Source organism: Ostrinia nubilalis, chromosome 9, assembly GCF_963855985.1.
Source record: "Ostrinia nubilalis chromosome 9, ilOstNubi1.1, whole genome shotgun sequence".
In the NCBI taxonomy this organism is placed as follows: domain Eukaryota; kingdom Metazoa; phylum Arthropoda; class Insecta; order Lepidoptera; family Crambidae; genus Ostrinia; species Ostrinia nubilalis.
This window is the reverse complement of record NC_087096.1, coordinates 3,923,906-3,943,783: the sequence shown is the minus strand read 5'-3', so window position 1 is coordinate 3,943,783 and position 19,878 is coordinate 3,923,906. Positions and strand designations below refer to the sequence as shown.

Sequence of the window (19,878 nt, the reverse complement as noted above, 5' to 3'; positions counted from 1 at the left end):
GAATTTACATATGAATGAATAAATTAAAATAAGACAAGTTATAAGTGCAAAATACTTTATTAAATTCGAAATTTATTACAATATTAACCTTACTCGACAAGATCACAACATAAGTTAGACGAAAATCGAGGAACTCCAAATATAAACTATAGTATTCTTAACATGATATTTGGTACATGGCACAACGCGTGACCTTATAACTAAAATCTATAAGGCCCAGAACAGACGGTGAAACGCAACTGCAACTGCTAGTTACTTTTGAGTTGCATCTAAGTTTCTGCCATAGCGTCCGCTGAAAGATCACACATGACGCGACCAGTTTGAAACTTTCAGTTTCAGTTTCAGTTTCATTCATCAGACAGAATCATTAGAATGTTGCAGTTGCGTTGCAGTTGCGTTTCACCGTCTGTTCTGAGCCTAAGTAATAAAAATTTGAAATCCATGGATTGACAAAGATATGTACATCTCAAAAGTATTAGCCTATTTGAGATCATTAATTTGTACATTTATAATTACAAAGTCAGTATTATTTGGACCCTGTTTAAAGACTATCGTCCAATTAAGGCCCTAACTAACTTTCATTTAACGTTTTTTTAAAGATTTTGGCATGAAGTACTTTTTAACAGTGTGGATATAACATGATTATTAAGCAAGTCAATTTGGCATAAATATAGCAAATTAATTCAGTATTTCGTATCTAACAGTTAAGGTATTTTAATTTAAATCAATACTTTTATTATTTCTGACGGAGATGTGCTGGATGGACGGTAAAGTATGGAACTCAAAATTGAAGGGTACAGGGGCAAAACAAGAAATGTCACAAAAACAAAAAGTTACGTAATGAACATTTAAAAAAGTTTAAAATATTCTTATGTGTCACTTAAAATTATAAACTACTAATATGAATACATATGACTAACTATTACTTGTTTTTACGCTTTTTGTATAATTTCAAATAAAAATACGCGGGAAATCGAAAATATTGCCATCAAAAATATACTTTTGAATTTTAGGGACATTCCTTGTTTTGCCCCTGTACCCCTCAATTGTACAGTTATGTTAAACTTATTTGTTAATTGTTGACGAGAACCTCGTAGGAAATTGTTTAATTGTAAAGAAACTATCCTTCATTTAATTTCAGTGGTGTTTTAGCAGAGAAAAAAATATTTCATGATTTAGTAACGATGTCCGTCCAAACAAGTTTATACCTATTTAGAGGCACTGTAAATACCTATTACTAATCTCTGATATTTATTTACAATTGAACAATTTAATCAATACACAATAATGAATGTACCTACTCGTATATTTGTTTTACAATTAAAAGGCGCAAAGTACGACCCATAAATGACTCGAGATTCCGTTGTATATTTTTAAGTAATCGAATTCTAAATTCGTCATGGATTAGAAAAAAATCGCACACGAATAAAGTTAACGATGTAGGAATAACTTTTAAATCATTCTGCGTAAACTCTACAACGAATGGTTGAACCTACTCATTGATATCTTTTTTTATTATAATTAAGGTCATATTGATGTGTTTAAGCGGTTTGCATGCTAACAGAATTCGGAAATTAAATTAAGCCGACTTCAACGAAAGAAAGTTCTCAGTTCGTTTGATATTTTTTTACGTTACTTATACGAGTACTCCTACGAAAAAAACGTTGCGCTGGAGTCGCGATGACGTTGAATCAGCGCTGCGTTGACGCTGTGTGGGCGCTGGCAAGAAGACGTTCGAAAGATGCTAGTGTGGGAGGCCTAACTCAAATTTTCCGAGACATACCTACTCAATGTTTTGTCAAATGTTAACCGGCTTCGTTTAGAAGACTGTCAGTTTCTATTGTCCCAGCAATAAAATGTGATGCCGTTTGAAAGAGTCACGCTCACGCCCGTATTAGTGCGCGTGAACGCACGGGGTTACATACGAACCGAAATCACAAAGTATTCAACTTTCACGTAAGCAAGCATCGTTTGTAAATACGGGCGTCAGTACGGCTAGCACGAAAAACTATCGAGTTCGAATCGTTTGCGTATTCGAATCGCCATCAAAAGACTTAGTACGAAAACTACAACAGCGCCCTTGTTAACGTGTCGTAAAGTGAACTTAGTATGAGAAATGGTTGCACGAAACTTTTTTGAGAATTCAAACGATTCGAAGACGAAAGTTGTTCATGCATAGAGGTACAGTTCCTATTGTCTCGATTTAAAGTCGTGTTTACGTGAGAACCTCCCGTCGCTGCGGGTCAACGGTGACGGTGCGGCGCGCGCCGGCCGCGTCCGACACCACCATCTGGTACGGCACCTTGATCTGGAGCGGCACTCGCAGCTTGCTGTTGGATGGCGCCTGGAACAATTGTATCGTGTTGTAATTTTAAAATTATAAACTCACGCACAGACTCCCCTAGTCTTCTCTCCTCTATCAATTTGAATATTAAGCCCAGATCTCGTTGTCCATTCTCAAACACCTTCACTCTTCGGATTTACAAAAACAACACTTCTTATTTCAATCCTATTGTAAGAATGTGTCGCCTGTACAACGAAATCACAGTTTCTAATCACAATAAAATAAATATATTTAATGATAATTTACCTCGATTCAAAAAGTCAACAATTGGCATCCTTTTAGAAAATGTTAACTGACTGTAACATTAATTTAACTATATTTTTAATAAAATTGTAATAGTTTTAGGCTTAGATTCATTTGCATGATTTTTACAACAACTGCTTGGCAATATTCCATGTTGTGTACCTATACATGCTTTGGGATAATGTCTGGTTTTGCTTTTTATTTCATATTGTCATTGTATTGCTTAGGACATTGTCCTGTTTTGTATACGTAATAAAATAAATAAATAAAAAATAAAATGGTGGGTCTAAGCTTTTTTGTCACCAGATAACAGAAGTAAGAGAGAAGCCACAGAGTAAGGTGCGGCGCCGCACCGCAAAAATTTTGCTGCATCACTGTACGTACACATGTGGTATACGGCGCCGCTATACGGCACTGTCTCGTTCAATCAAAGTGCGCACCGTCTGGAATATCATTGATTTTTATATGCAAGGCGCCGCAGCGGCACCGCACTGTGTGGCTTCTTTCTAAGTGTAGATCAGTCTTTCCCAAAGTGGGCAATAACGCCCCCTTGTGGGCGCTGCAGACTTAAAGGGGGCGATAAGAGACCCAGAAAAAAAAATCGGGACGTTGTGTAGAGGCTTGGGAGGCGTCATTTACTAGGAGGACTCTTAGACACCGACTGAGCTCGACTCTTGACTACAAAAATGGGGGGCGTTAAAAAATATTTTATTCTCAAAGTGGGCAGTAGACTATATAAGTTTGGGAACCGCTGGTGTAGATGAAATCTTATTGTCAAACTGAAACAGTGCACTTTATGTAAAAGAGCTTAATAGTGCTTTCAGGCTGCACTTCATAATCCCGCTATGCGGCTAGATTATTTCCTGATGTCAGTTTTTTAAAAGGCGTCAACTCACACGAAAAGATGTCATAAGATACGACTGAGGGAGAAACTAGAAATATGCGAACATCAGACCTCCATAACCCGTCTCTGGCCAGTGTGAGGAGTGTAGGTCAAATCTTCCATTTGCCCCAAGTCGTACGTCTTCCTGCGAGCTTTTAAATTCGCTTTATGTACTGTGACTTATGTGCATATAAGTTTTACATAAATAAATGATAATATCATATTATTATGATGCCAAATCGTCCCTTATACCTATGGTTTAGAGGAGGTCGTCCTCCTGCTATGGATTAATTGACCTGATGATAATGATGTAATGGTAGTACGCCGGGTAGTACCGGCTTTTACCCGTGGTCCCCCCAACATGTCCCCAATTTATTTTAACCATGGTCCCACCGCACTAAGTGGCAAACATTGCATGTCACGTAGGTATATGCTATGGTAATTATTAATTTCGATGTATCCTTTATCTATACTTATAATAAATCTGTAGAGAGGTCAATTCTGTACATGAAATATATTTTCAAAATAACTATCAGGGGGTGATTAGTGATCGATACTGATGCCAAAAATGCAATCAGTAAAATTTTTGTCTGTCTGTCTGTCTGTCTGTCTGTCTGTCTGTCTGTCTGTATGTTCCTTATAGAAACAAAAACTACTCGACGGATTTTAACGAAACTTGGTACAATTATTCTTCATACTCCTGGGCAGGTTATAGGATACTTAGGAATTCCCACGGGAACGGGAATTAGCGGGAAAATTCTTTTGTATGAAAAATCTAAACCGCTTAAGTTAGATGCTTGAAATTTGGCATGCAGGTACCTTAGTTAACTTAAAGATTATTTACAACAGGATATTGCAAAACTCCCACGGGAACGGGAGTTAGCGGGAAAAAACATTTATATGAAAAATCTAAACCGCTTAAGTTAGACGCTTGAAATTTGGCATGCAGGTACCTTAGTAAACTTAAAGCTTAGTTACAACAGGATATTGCAAAATTCTCACGGGAACGGGAGTAAGCGGGAAAAAACATTTGTATGTAAAAATCTTAACCGCGTAAGATAGACTCTTGAAATTTGGCATGCAGGTATCTTAGTAAACTTAAAGCTTAGTTACAACAAGATATTGCAAAATTCCCACGGGAACGGGAGTTAGCGGGAAAAAACATTTGTATGAAAAAATCTAAACCGCGTAAGATAGACGCTTGAAATTTGGCATGCAGGTACCTTAGTAAACTTAAAGCTTAGTTACAACAGGATATTGCAAAATTCCCACGGGAACGGGAGTTAGCGGGAAAAAAAATTGTATGAAAAAATCTGAACCGCGTAAGATAGATGAAGGGGGGGTAAAACGAGATCCACGCGTACGAAGTCGCGGGCGGCCGCTAGTTCTCAAATAAATACGAACTTAGGAATTAAGTCTTATAAATCTATGGTGCCGTACCTACCTTTAATTATTTTCTATAATTAATTATAGATTTTTTTTAATAATATTATAGATAGGTACCTAGGTGACATGCAATGTTTGCCACTTAGTGCGGTGGGACCATGGTTAAAATAAATTACCCGTAGACCCACTGGCAAACACTGTTCAGAACGGTGGGACGACGGGTAAAAAAAATTACCCGTGGACCCACCAGGGGGACATGTTGGGGGGACCACGGGTAAAAGCCGGGTAGTACTCACATGGATAGTGATCTCGGGCTTGACCTCCCTTGTCGCAGGGCGGCTGAGCGGCAGTAGCTCCGGCAGCTGTTTCTTGGGCTTCGGCTTGTTCTTGTGCGTCTGGCTGTGCTTCTGCAAGTGGTCCTTGCGGTAGAAACCTGAGGAAGATAATAGTATAAGTTTAAAACTAAATGACGTCATGTGAATGGAAAATATTTGAGTTGGGGAAATGCCACTGGTCCGAGACAATAGACATGTTGACACCACCAATCAATAAATTGACGTACTTTTTAAAACTGTTAAAACGAAACTCTCCCATAGATTTTGTATGGCACCACAAGCAAGTGACGTCACTATTTTGTCAACTCAATTAAACTACTTTTTTCTATTACAATGCGACCAATAATCGTAATTTACAGGTAATTTAAAATTAATTAAGTTTTTAAGACCAGAAGTCTTTTTAGAAAAGTTTTAATTTCGAATTATTGGGGAATCGTGTCAAATTGTCTATTATGTATGAGGGCCAGTGCTGAGAAGAAACAACATAGGTAAAAAGATCTTGCAGAATGTGAAGATCATTTGAAGGGACACCACTGCCTATTGAAGAACACTTGAGGGGGGGGACACTATACTGCAAATCTTACGGATGCGTTTTTTTTTTCAAGACCCATGATCGATTTGTTTTACCCATATTGGCCCTGGAAGTCATTCTAACATTTGGTCCTGTTTCTTACTGTTTAACCACAGGCATTTATTTAGCATATTTAGAACCTGCACCAAAAAGACTAGTGATCTTTAAAACATTAATGCCTGTTTTCACCATCGATCCCTAATTTTGAAGTACCCCTGTAAAGAGCAGGGCTTCTTTATTCTAAAATTATAGGCGCTGATGAATTTCACAATTTTTATTGACGACTTTCAAGTAATAGCACATTACACGTTTGTTGCAGACACACAAGCAAGCAAGCCAGAAGTTCTTAGTTGCTAGAGTAAAAAATAAACATTTTTATTCGATGTTGCCAACAACCCCCTATATTATTAACACATAACAGGAATTTTGTTTTCATAGGGGTCTCTTAAAAATTAGAGCTTGATGATGAAAACGGGCATAAATTCCTTACCACCTTACGTTGTAGAAGTGCTTTTTTTAAGCCTATTTACAGAAATAAATGAGTTTTATGAGTTTTTACCTTTCCCGCAGTCGGGGCAGAAGAAACTCTTAACCCCAGTGTGTATGTGCAGGTGAATCTTGTAGTGGTCGCGGCGTTTGAAAGGCTTTTGGCAGAAACGGCATACGAACACCCGCTGAGGCGTGGGAATGTTCTGTTCGTCCTGTACTATGAGATATGACGCGTCGTCCGGACCTTTCTCTGTCATCTGGGGAGAAAATTAGGTATCATTTAGTGTGGCTCTGAAGTAACATCGACTGAGAAACTTTATCTTGGTCACTTAATGGAACTTATTATAGCCCAGTCTGTGAGCACGTAGTATTTTGTCCAATGACCCCAAGCTACCCATCCTTATCGCTCGCGTGTAATTATATTGCTGTCGCGCTCGCACACTCACTGCTGCCGCCCGTCGCACAGTGCGACAGCAATATAATTACGCTCGAGTGATAAGGATGGGTAGCTTGGGGTCATTGGACAAAATTCTACGTGCTCACAGACCAGACTATAGTAGGTATCATTCAAATGAAGCGACGATGTCGGTCTGGCCGATTCGTGATCCGTGGAACACGGGTTCGATCTCCACGGTCGCGCGACTATTGTGGTGAACCTACTCGTAATACAAGCATATTTAGTTTACCACGAGGAGTTAACGAGACCATTAGTATTTGTATTTATTTACAAACTAGCTGACCCGGCGAACTTACGGTGGCAATAAATAAGCCATCGCAATTTTTCCTTATTTGCTCACCATTTAGACCTACCCTGGACTACGACAAACATTTAAAACCAAAATATAGATTACAGGGAGTGTAAGCCAAGTCCTTTGTCTTTTTCCTGGTAAATTGGAGAGGATTGTATTCCTACATTAGAGACTAAATGACCTGATGATGATAATAACAGGTAACTTAAACAAGTGACAAGTGTGATAAGTCAAGAGTTATCAACTCTAGACTTACGGCTGTTTTCACCATCAATCCCTAATTTTACGTGACCCCTATGGTAATAAATAGCAGGGTTTTCATAGGGGTCACTTCAAAATTAGGGATTGATGGTGAAAACGGGCATAATAAGTGACCTGATGATGATGATAATAACAGGTAACTTAAACAAGTGACCAAGAGCTGTCTCATCAACATACTTGTGTTTACTTCTTGCGTGGTTTGCTGCCGTTGTTCGTTCTTTTTCTTTCCTTTCTTAAATTGCACTTTCTTCTCGAACTGCCCCACATGAAAAGGTTGGACATGAGGCAAAAACATTGTTAAATGCAAAATACCAAACTTACCTCTTGCACTAGATAGTCCGCTGGTGACTTGTTCTCTTTCTTTGCCTCCTGCGGTTGCTGCGATCCCTCCTGGCCCTCGGGCGTGGCGTTCGCTGTGCAGTCGTGTTTCTCGAACTGCTGGTTGGTTATGAAGCCTGCAAGAGTTTAAAAGTGGTAGGTTAATTAAAGACCCTTGGATTCAGTTCTTTTCCCTGTTAACTCAATCATCGTCATCATCATCTCAGCCATAGGACGTCCACTGCTGAACATAGGCTTCCCCCAATGCTTTCCATGTTGCCCGGCTGGTAGCGGTCTGCGTCCAGCGTCTACTTTTATGATTTCGTCGGTCCACCTTGTGGGTGGACGCGTACCGGGCCTCCACTTCAGAACCTTGCTGCCCCATCGGCCGTTAGTTCTGTGTACTATGTGCGTTTAGTTCGTTCGTGACTCAACTAATAATGAAATTATTTATTTATTTACTGATGTGTATGAATCAGGCCTAAGTGGTAACACATCAGCAAAATGCGTCAAAGGTCCAATCGAGCGCCCATCATTGTCAAAAAAGTAGGGCACCGGAACAAACAGACATTATAGATATTTAATTAATTAATAGTGGGCACTGCGGAGTGGGGTCGGCCAGAGTTAATAGCCGTCACGAGACTCATGAGTGTCAATCAAGATCTATTTTAACGAAATTTCTTTCCTTTGTACTAAGCAAGGTATCGCTTTTTAAAGATTTAGGGCAAATTTAGTGTATTGCGAATTAATTCCTTAACAGCAGGGGGTATCTAGATCTGTGCAAATAAAGAATTTTTTGATTTACTTTTATTACTAGGTTATCCGGCTCGAAGGACCAACTTACCTTGACTGCACAAGGAGCACCATATCGAGGCCTCCTGTTTGAGGTGGACGTTGGCGTGCACCTTCAGATGCTGCTTCCTCTTGAACCGCCGGTGGCAGACCACGCACTCGTGCGGCCTTAACGCAACGTCTAGTTTTGGCACCCGCACTTCCAAGAGAGGATCCTCTGGCTAGAAGGAAAATAGAAGTAACGTTATTAAAAGGTATTTAATAAATGCAACATATAACAAGCAATAGCCACGATAGCCCAACGGTGAAGGTGGGATTGGCTGACTAGTGATCCGAGGAACGCAGGTTTGATCCCCGCTGCTGCTCGACTATTGTGGTTAACCCACTCGTAACACAAACATATTTAGCTTACCACGAGGGTTTAAGGGGATTATTAGTAATTTACAAATTGAATGGGAATATTTTTTTTAATGTAAATCCCCTTTCGTGTGCGTGTGCCTTCATACGAGTACAATCTCTATTAGGGCTCCAGTATAACGACTAACGTTTGATTTCGACAATACGCATAGAAGTACTTTTCTGCAGATTTTAATCTCTCGCAATTTGAAATTCATGAGATGCATCTCGTACGTACCTACATTTTCCCCCAAAAAGGGGACCATTTGGGGGAGAAAGGGAAGCTTCAACTTCGCACTGAGACGCGGTAAGTTAATCTCCCTATCTTCGGATGACTATATGTAGGTAACTATTTCCATATGGTATACTAACCCTATTCGACATGTGAAACTCTACATAAGTTTTATTTACGTATTTATAAGTACTATGTAGTTGGTTTTGGCTACTTTACAAAGGATCTTCTACTACGCGGTACGAGGCTAAGTAATTTGGTAGCTATAGAAATGGAAATTACTTAGTTGAGACATAATGCTTTAAACATTCTGCTTAAATGAAAGGGGGATTTAAATCTTCCAGCACCTAAGTATGTCTCAGAGTGCGCAAAAGGGGCTCTAGGGAAAATACCTAACACGCACATCATACGTCACACACGATTACGTAATAATTGTGTATGTTTTGACAGCATATACTAAAGCGGGCTAAAGCGGCTGCCAGTCTTGCGGTGTGGGACTCGACCCGCCGGTCACCTCGTCTGACCTTGAAGTCTGGGTGCGGGGAGACCCGAAATCAAACCTAACAGATTTTATGAAATTTAGTCTTTACGTTAAGAATCGGTTTTTCCCCACCCTCCCTATTTTTAAACATCTGCCCTCTACCCACTTGAAGGTTGCCTGAAAAGATCGCTTAGAGGTTGTCTGGGAGAGAAGAATAACTGCGCTGCTCTAAAATTAAATGTAAACCAAGAATTAGATGAGAACTCTAATGTTATTATAATGTATGGTAATAGTTACTCTGTAGATAAAAAGAGTATAATTCAGAATATTGACCAACTCTTGGATTTGCAAAATAGGATAAAATGTAAGATAATTTTGTGTACTTTACCCTATGTAAATTCAGGGTATAATCTAAATAAGATAAACAAGAACATATTTGATTTAAATATACTTATGTATAACTTGACTTATCGTCATAGCGACGCACTTTTACTTCTTGACATAAATAAATTTATTTCTAGCTTTAAGTTGACTGTAGATACAATGTATCACTCTAAAAAAATGAAGAATAAATTAGCCTCATTGATTGCATACAATATTAAATGTAATTATATTCATAAAACTGGTCATAGTCAGGGTACTAATAATTTGATATCTCAGTATGTAAATAGTAACAATATTATGACTGTACCTACTACTAGTTGTTTAAACTGAGGCACTCGACAAAGGCCAAGCCCGGAACATTCAAGATTGTTCATCAAAATATTCAAGGCTTGGCCAGCAAAGTCTTAGAAATAGAGCTATTCTTAAAAAGTTTTGATATTAATGTAATGTGTATTACTGAACACTGGCTAAAGAAATATGAAAGCTCTTTTCATATAGATAATTATCAGTTAAGTAGCGCGTTTTTTAGGAAGTCGGCCATTCACGGAGGCTCCTTAATATTTGTGAATAATAATATCAGATATAAAGAACGCAAAGATGTAGTAGGGCTATCAGTTGAGCGTGTTGTCGAAATTTCCTGTGTCGAGCTTGAGAGTTACATCATTGTATGTGTGTATAGACCCCCTTCTGGGGACTTTGGTATTTTTGAAGCGGCTATTGAGGATGCTCTTAATAAAACTTGTAACAGCAACAAAAAGGTCTTAGTTTGTGGAGATTTTAACGTCAATTTACTAGATAGCTCATCATCATATTCTGTAAGACTACTTTCCCTTTTTAAGTCATTTAATTTGTTTAGTCAATTTAAGGAACCAACTAGAATTACGGAAACCACAGCTACTTGTCTAGATAATATTTTCTCTAGCTGTGTCCCTGACAATAAAGCTGTCATACACAATCTTACGTCAGATCACTGTGGTATTAAAGTAGAATTTATTTGTAATAATTTGAATAATAAAAGTAATAAAAATGCCGTATGTAGACCTGTAACCATTAGTCGTCTAGAACGTTTTAAAATTAATCTTGAAAATAAATTGCATTTAGTCCCGTATGTGCAGGGAGACCCAGATGCTCTTTACAATAACCTTTTCGAATGTATTAAAACCGAACATGACAAAGTTTTTACGGTAAAGCCATTAAAACCAAATACCAAATGTAAGTTTAGTGACTGGGCTACTAAGGGAATATACAAAAGTCGAAATACGTTATATGAATTTTATGGCATGAAAAAGTATAATAATAGTGTATCTTTTCTTGAGCATGTAAAAAAGTATTCAAAAATTTTTAAGAAAGTTTGCTTCATGGCTAAGTCTTTTTATATTCGGGACAAGATAGGGAACGCCAGTAATAAAATAAAAGAAACTTGGAATGTTATCAACCGAGAGACTGGTAAACTAAAACCAAGAGATAATGACTTTTCTCTCAAAGTTCACGATAATTTGATATCTGCAGATAAAGATGTAGCGGAAGCTTTTGACAAATTTTTTGGTAATATAGCTTCAGCAACAACTGCCAACTTAAAGTCATCTCCCTCCGAGGCTGAAGAAATATTGAAAACCCACGTGACACCCTGTGACTCGCACTTCTCTTTTAAACATATTACTCCATTAGATATCACTAAAACTTTTAATCTTTTAAATGTAAAGAGTACAACTGATATCTGGGGCATCTCTGTCAAGATAGTCAAACACATTATTGATATAATTTCCCCACAGTTAGCGATAATATTCAATAATTGCATAGAGAAGGGCATCTTCCCCGACCTCATGAAACATAGTAGACTAATGCCATTATTTAAGTCTGGTAGCAAAACCGACCCTGGCAATTATAGACCCATTTCTATCTTGCCCGCTCTAAGCAAGATTTTTGAAAAAATCATACAGGAGCAACTTATGATTCACTTTGGCTCTAATAAACTATTTCATAGTGAACAATTTGGTTTTACCAAGGGTCGTTCCACCACCGATGCCGGGGTTGCACTACTTAAACATATCTTCGAGGCTTGGGAGAGTTCTCAAAATGCACTAGGGGTCTTCTGTGATCTCTCAAAAGCTTTTGACTGCGTAGAACATCAAACGCTAATTCGCAAACTGCACTATTATGGGGTGAAGGACTCTGCTTTGGATTTAATACAATCCTATTTAAACTTTAGAGTTCAAAAAGTTGACATAAATGGTGTTTTGTCTTCTGGGTCACCTGTGAAAATGGGAGTTCCGCAGGGGTCCATTCTGGGTCCATTCTTGTTTCTTATATACATTAATGATCTACCATATTTTGTTAAGGACTCTTGCGAAATCGTGTTATTTGCTGATGACACATCTTTGATTTTTAATATTGATAGAAGTAAAAATAACTTTGACGATGTAAATAATGCACTAACAAGAGTTTTAAGTTGGTTCACTACAAATAATTTACAACTCAATGCAAAGAAAACAAAATGTATAAAATTCTCTTTGCCTAACGTAAAAACAGTTAGTACCCAAATAGAACTTAATAATAATGAAATCGATCTGGTAGACTCTACTGTATTTCTGGGAATTACCCTGGATTCAAAACTCCAGTGGGGCCCCCATATAGAAACTCTGGCGGGAAAGCTCAGCTCAGCGGCTTTTGCAATAAAAAGGATACGGTCATTAACCGATGTTTCAACAGCTCGCTTAGTCTACTTTAGCTACTTTCATAGCCTAATGTCATATGGAATCATGCTATGGGGCAAAGCTGCAGATTTTGAAACAATATTTATTTTGCAAAAACGTGCGATAAGATCCCAACTAATATTATAAATGCGAAAGTAACTCTGTCTGTCTGTCTGTCTGTCTGTCTGTCTGTCTGTTACGCTTTCCCGCTTAAACCTCGCAACCGATTTTGATGAAATTTGGCATAGAGATAGTTTGAGTCCCGGGAAAGAACATAGGATAGTTTTTATCCCGGTTTTTGAAACAGGGACGCGCGCGATAAAGTTTTTCTGTGACAGACAAAATTCCACGCGGGCGAAGCCGCGGGCGGAAAGCTATAATATTATAAATGCGAAAGTAACTCTGTCTGTCTGTCTGTCTGTCTGTTACGCTTTCCCGCTTAAACCTCGCAACCGATTTTGATGAAATTTGGCATAGAGATAGTTTGAGTCCCGGGAAAGAACATAGGATAGTTTTTATCCCGGTTTTTGAAACAGGGACGCGCGCGATAAAGTTTTTCTGTGACAGACAAAATTCCACGCGGGCGAAGCCGCGGGCGGAAAGCTAGTACTTGTATAAAATGAAAGCAAGAGCGTCCCTTAGAGAATTGTTTAAAGAAATTGGCATTCTCACGGCTGCTTCACAATACCTCTTAAACTGTATTCTATTTATTCAACAAAATATTAACGAATTCAAAAAGAAAAGTGATATTCACCAAATTAACACTAGAAATAAAAATAAATTGGCTATACCCGCTTTTAGACTTAATAAAGTGTTTGCCACTTTTAAGGGACAAGGTATCCATTTTTATAACAAAGTCCCTGATAAATATAAAGAGCTACCGTATAATAAATTTAAAGGTATAGTTAAAGATCACATGCTTAAAAAAGCCTATTATACAACTCGAGATTTTCTTAATGATAAGTCATCCTGGGAGTAGGATTATGGTCCTCTCATGCTCGCACTAAAAAGAATTAAAATGAAAAGTAATATTGTATAAACTAATAATAATTTCTCAAATGTTATAGTGTCATGCTTCTCAATCTGGACTGTTACTTAGCTTTATTATTAGTTTTTTTTTTAAGAGATAACTTGGCATTGTCATTCTCACTAAAATGTCTCTGGGGTGGTGGCGTAGTGAGGCGGGTCGTTACATTCCCTCTAATATGGTCGAGTGAAGCGATGGCTGGTTCACTCGTCATGTCTGTGAACAGGCGCTGCTTTCGGGGACTGGTCAATCCAAGTTATTCAAATTTATGTATGCGAGTCATTTCTACTAGTACCTTAATATGTAAGTCTAGATATTAGCACGTCACTACCTTGTTTAATATACCACGCAATCTTGTATACCCATTCTTATGATACACCATACAAGAATGCATGGTAAATTCAGTGAACTGCTCCTGAATCGAATGTACCTACTACTACTATTTCTATTTATTTATATTAACCGGCAGACAGTGGTGACTGAGTTTGTTGCGGCGCTTCTTCTCAGCACTTGCCAAATGTTGGTCTCGAAGCGCTGGTAGGGTAAAAAGATTATGAGACATGTAGAGGCTCCTTAAGAGCATATGACGATTTGTAAGAGCTATTTATTAGTCTAAACAAATAAAGAAATTTTGACTTTGACTTTGACTTTATCGCACTTTATTGTGACTATGGCACCTAATAGTAGAGCCCCACATAACCCATTGCCCCCCCCTGGACCATTGGGTATGCAATTCAGTGCATCTTCCAGTCGCAAAAAAATGCCTACTTATATCTGGGGAGGTACCTACAGCTAGTACCTACTAACCTACGAAAGGTCGCAAGTTCGAGTCGCACCTAATCGTAGATTTTTTCAAAGCTGAAAATCATGTTCTACAACATTGTTTGTATCTTCAATTATGTACATACCAGGATCATCTCTTCCGTTTCGAGGTCAGCCTCCTGGCCCGGAGCGTCGTCACCGCGATACTGCGAGATATGCACCAGCATGCAGGACTGCATGTGAGACACCAACTGGGAGTCCGTGTGGAATGCTGCAACAATAGTTCGTATCCTTTCAGCATGAACAACTAATGTTATTTTGACTAATTTTATACTCTACTGACATTATTTTCAATATCAAACTACATATTATTATGTATTTTCATTGCGAAATTCGAAACCACGATCGGTGCCTTAATCGTGGAGCTAATTATTTTAAAATTCAACCAATTACACACATTTTATTTATTTCAAACTTATATGCACATAGAACAGTGTACATAAGGCGGACTTAATGCCTTTCGGCATTTTCTCCATTCAACGAATGTTAAATTCAGAAGTTTATGATAGCCTTGTTACGCCACGTAGATAGGTAAGTGTCAGGGATTTTAAAGTTATCTTGGGTACCTACGTAAAGCTATGTAGTAGTCCTAGCGGCATAAAAAGATTCATTTAAGCAGATGACCTGTTTTTTAAACTAAATGACCGTTCTAAGTTCTAACCTATTAAATAACAGAGTACAGCACATCCTTGCCTACCTGCTATTTATCTATTCTCGTTCGACCTTCCATGGAACCTGACTAAAGTTCGGCTAGTCTCGGGGGAAAACTAAACTGTCTTGTGCCCGCAATGAAATTAGGTAGAGGTACCTGAAGTAAATATGCAAATGGAATTTGAGGTATAGCGTCTGATTTAAACTATTTATAAGTACAGTCCACAACATCAGACTAATATTTTTGTTGCAAAATCATATTTATTGTAAACTGCACAAGACGGTAACAGTTGAACTTGAGCCTGATGCTTAAATTGCCAAGTAACAGTACTTACTTAATTTTTTAAAAAGACCCACATATTTTACAAGCAATCATTATGAATTTAAACTTTAGCGATCCATTTCAATTAAAATAGAGAAACACGGGTTTTAAGACGCGTTGAGACCCGTGTTTCTCTATCACAATCATTATGGTCTCTATAGAGTACCGAAAAAATGTTTCTTTTAAACAGAACCAAATTAGAAACGTTTTCTAAATTGACCAAACCGGCAATCAAACCTCAAAAAGTGGTTCGTATTGTATTAAAATAAGTTAATCTACTACTCTTGGTTGAGTCAGTTTAAATACTACCTACCCACCTAATTTTATGATAATTTATCACCCAGTAGGTAACTTTGGTGCTTAGTTTTTTCCTACCACATCCATCTCCCACTTAACATAGTTTTTTTTTCCAACCTTTTTGGTCCGTGGGTATTTTAAAAGAAATTATTCGCATACCGAAAACTACGCTTTGTAAGCGTCAAACAGAGCAACAAGGGAGCAAAAAAGGGGCAAAGGGATGAATCATGGGTCAGACGCCCCCAGACCCACCCGGGGCAGGTAGCTGGGCCCCCCCTTGAAACCTTAAGCTGCTCGGAATACGTTACAGGCGAACTACAGCGTAGGCATAACCGCGTGGGATTTACTAAAGTCGGGGCAACATATTTTGACGATTTAAATAAATTGTTGTTATTACGGTAATGCTCATAGAATAATGTTAATGTTTTAAATTCGCTGAATAAACTAAAGCCATAATTATAGGCAGTAAAATACTTTAACTGGATTAAAATAGAGGGCGATTCGGGAACTAAGCGTTGCTTTTACTTAGGCACATCCTGTATAACGGGCAAGTTGCCTATGGCAACAAGTAGGCTTTCTTAAGCCTCTAACAAATCAATGGGATTAAGTTAGTGAAATTAGGCAACTGATATGATAATGAATTTGAATCTTTCATTAAAGAATCGTTACATCTGCATCAGACTACAGTAACAGGTTGTGAATGAAGGAGACTGCAAAGTGACAAATGTGCAACAGCTGAAAATTGATGAACAATCTTTAGTTGGCTATATCAGCTGCTGCATAGTGTCAGCTGCTCACACGAACGTGTAAAAACGTAGTTAACAGTAACTATGTATGTTTTACCAAAAACAGAGGGGAGAAAACCAAAATTACTTGTATTTTTGATTGGGATTTGGGACTATAATAAGATCATTAATGTCTTTTGAAACTACATATTAAGATCGTCTTTCTGTCTCCTTCCTAAACTTGCTGTGCCCTAACTGGGTCCACATTGTATAACTGCCTAAATTGTAAGACCTAATGTGAATGTGCTAATGTGGTTATGTAAGAAATAATTGAGTATTGAGTATTGATTCGACAATCACAAGAATATTATCCATCCGTTTAAAATCAATACGAGCGCCACTGCCCCGTGAAAGTACTTGTGTAATAGTCCAAAAAACGTCCCCTCTTCTCGTGTCTATAAATAAAGCGTATCGGACCCCCCAGAACCCTATCCCTTCCGAGAACCCTCCCTTTTTTACCGTAACCAAATGTGACAGCGCGCGCCCCGCATAAAAACCGGTGCCTACGACCTACGTGGCAACAACTAACGGCAGACTGGTACCAAAGCGGCCAATGGTGCATAAAGGTACATACTATCGATAAATATCGGTGAATCATTTCAGACAACTACAGTCTACTGCTGTAAGTAAACATCCAGAATCAATTCTCGATTAGTTTGGCCTGCCGGCTTTTTTCCCAAAACAAGGTCCAAGCATAAATCTTTCGAATGCTCGCTGAGTTATAGGCTAGCTAGACTATCCATTGTGGTTACAGACAAACCGTCTTGATACTAGAATGACAAAAAAGCTTCGCAACCAACTCATTACCATTGTCCGCCGGTTAAAATAAATACAAGTTACGGATATAATAATAGTATTGACCCGTCACTTAGTAATAAGGGGGTTCCTATCGATTGCACTCAAATAGCACACAAGGTCAGCTATCGATAATTATGCAACACAAAATCAATATAAGTCATAAGTGCCTCCGCCTGCCCATCTAAGGGCCTAACTACAACTAAAGAGACCTGTTTGTGTTACAAAATAACTGTAGAGACCGGCCAGTTTGTGGTAGCTTGCAATTGAAATGATATTTTGTGAAAAAAATAGTAACATTGTTGTTGTTGTTGTTGTGGGAGAGGCTATATTATTGCCATTTATATTTTTTTAATGAAGGGGTAAAAACTTGATGCGAGTATGACAGTAGAGTTGAGCAAACATAAACAATCATATTGTTTAACAATATTAAATACATAGTAGGGGAGACCGAGGAGAGTTGTAACAGAGGAGAGTTGAGATATTGACGATTTTTTGGAACTAACTATATCAGCGAGCTCGCAACAGCACGTATTTGTTAGCTCGAGACTTGAACTAAAAAGCGCGCACTGTTAAGAGCTCACTAGTAGTTAATAAGTTCCAAAAAATCGTCAATGTCTCAACTCTCCTCTGTAACAACTCTCCTCGGTCTCCCTTACATATGTACTTACGATGCGACGACTTAATGAAAGCCGACAAAGGGGTTTAAAATTTTAATTTTATTTTAAAGGCTATGTTTTATTTCCACAACATACGAGTAGCTTGTCCTTCTCATAGGTCCAATCTATCTCTACTCGTATACCTCTCATCGAAAGACAGGTATTGTATGGATAGATCGTTATGGTATGCTTTGCATACATCAAATGTGTGGATTCAGGCCAGACTGGTCCGAATTATTGCGTCATGACTGTATCGATCTGCGATGATTCGGACATGATGGAACGGGTAGAGGGGGGGAGAAAGGGAGGGCTCCCCTTCCCAAAATACTACACACAGCTTTAAAATTATTGAAACCTGGATCAATGTCGAACTACCTAGAGGTACGAGAACAACATTTATTACATCGTATTTCGTATAGTGACTGCTGCTTTGAAAAGCCTATTATTACTAAATAGAAAGCTCTACATTGTACGTTAATTACAGAACAAGAAACTGAAAATCGCCCAAAAACAAAGGCGTTTAAATGGCTATCAAGAGCGATCTTTTCCACCCACTCAAGATATTGTATCGGCATAATTAGGGGTAGGTAATACTAATTTAATTTAAGATTACAACCACTAGGATGATCAAGACCACATCAAGAAAACTTGGAGTTCCATCAAACTTGTGATTTCGTTGCGGGTCCCGAAACAGTTACTCGACCTCTAGGCGATTTTCAATGGCGGTCAAATTGCAAATTCTTGGCAGGACTGCAGATTTGCAGTGGGGAAATAAATTAAACTACTCTACAATTACTGTGCGCGCCTTAGAGATCTCCTTATTTTTTAGTGTTGTTTTTTGTTATAGAAATAACCGAGTGTAGAAAAAAATAATTTACCCTCATGGTCGATTTCTTAGTTCAGGCTCTGTTTTTTATCAAAGGAGGCTAAGGAAAGGCAAAGGCTAATAAAATAAACCATGTTGCCTATTGTTTTCTGCGCCTGTACGTAGGCATTTTGTAATCTGTCAAGTAAAAAAATAAGTAATTGTTAGTGGCACAAGAACAAGAATACGTAAGAACAAAGGCTCGAGTTTTGAGGCAATAAATCCTGACAGCAAAAAAAAAAACAGGATACACCCCTTTTGTCTTCAATTAAGTTGTAAAACATCTGCCACTTACATCAGTTTTGTGCGATCACATCGATCAAACTTCTACATTTTCTTTGCAAAATCTCTTCAATTTACTAACACCATCATTGTTTAAAATAAAAGACGATCATTTGGCTTTCTGCTTTCTGTTTTGTATCCGTTTCATCCTTTTCCCGCGTTTTCTGATGCCCAAGGGCGACAAGGATAATTTCAAGTTTGGAGTGGCGCGGTTTGACGTTAAGCCCGCATAACTTGAGCAACTGACAATTAGGTCCCTAGCCTTACCCACCCACGGTCCCACGCCCACGCCGGGTCTTGGAGGGTAATGACCTCCACTCCCCATGTGATTGGGGAGCGCTTGTAGACGCGAATAGATCGAGAAGGACGCAATGTGTTCTTGTGTAAAAGCTTTCAAATAAGTTTATCAGTAAGCATAATAAACTCAATTTAAACTCCGTTCGGAATTAGGTACCTGCGTGGTAGAGTACCTAACTCAAACCATGATTTTTATTATTATTTATGTAGGTATATTCTTCCTTGTACTATGGAGAGTAAAGAGTAAACAGCATTTTCTATTGCGTCTGCGGTCGGTTCGAAGAAATGGGTAGAGAAAATTCTTTCGCCTCGTTCGGTGCGGACAGGTGTGAGTTCACCTTTAGGGTGGGATCCTAACAAGCACGGCAATAGGCGAAAACGACAAAGTAGAAGGAAAGTCCTATGGTGAATTTGGGTTTTACTCAAGCGCAGTTTAACGTAAGATGAAGCTTAGGGGAAATATATCTATTATTATGAAGGCAGGCAGTTCAACTAGGGTGTAACTTTTATTAGTTAATA

The 19,878-nt window shown here is 38.4% G+C and overlaps 1 protein-coding gene across 1 annotated transcript in view; it reads right to left on the bottom strand.

Annotated features, from left to right (window-relative positions):
* Positions 1 to 2,215: 2,215 nt before the first annotated feature.
* Positions 2,216 to 19,878, bottom strand: part of LOC135074431 (zinc finger protein 260-like) — a 32,681-nt gene continuing 15,018 nt past the window's right edge. The window contains exons 7-12 of the mRNA XM_063968722.1: positions 14,493 to 14,617; positions 8,424 to 8,592; positions 7,583 to 7,716; positions 6,322 to 6,508; positions 5,153 to 5,289; positions 2,216 to 2,344 (exon numbers count right to left, since the gene is read on the bottom strand). Coding sequence (XP_063824792.1) covers positions 2,216 to 2,344; positions 5,153 to 5,289; positions 6,322 to 6,508; positions 7,583 to 7,716; positions 8,424 to 8,592; positions 14,493 to 14,617 — 881 coding nt within the window. The remainder of the gene's footprint in view (positions 2,345 to 5,152; positions 5,290 to 6,321; positions 6,509 to 7,582; positions 7,717 to 8,423; positions 8,593 to 14,492; positions 14,618 to 19,878) is intronic.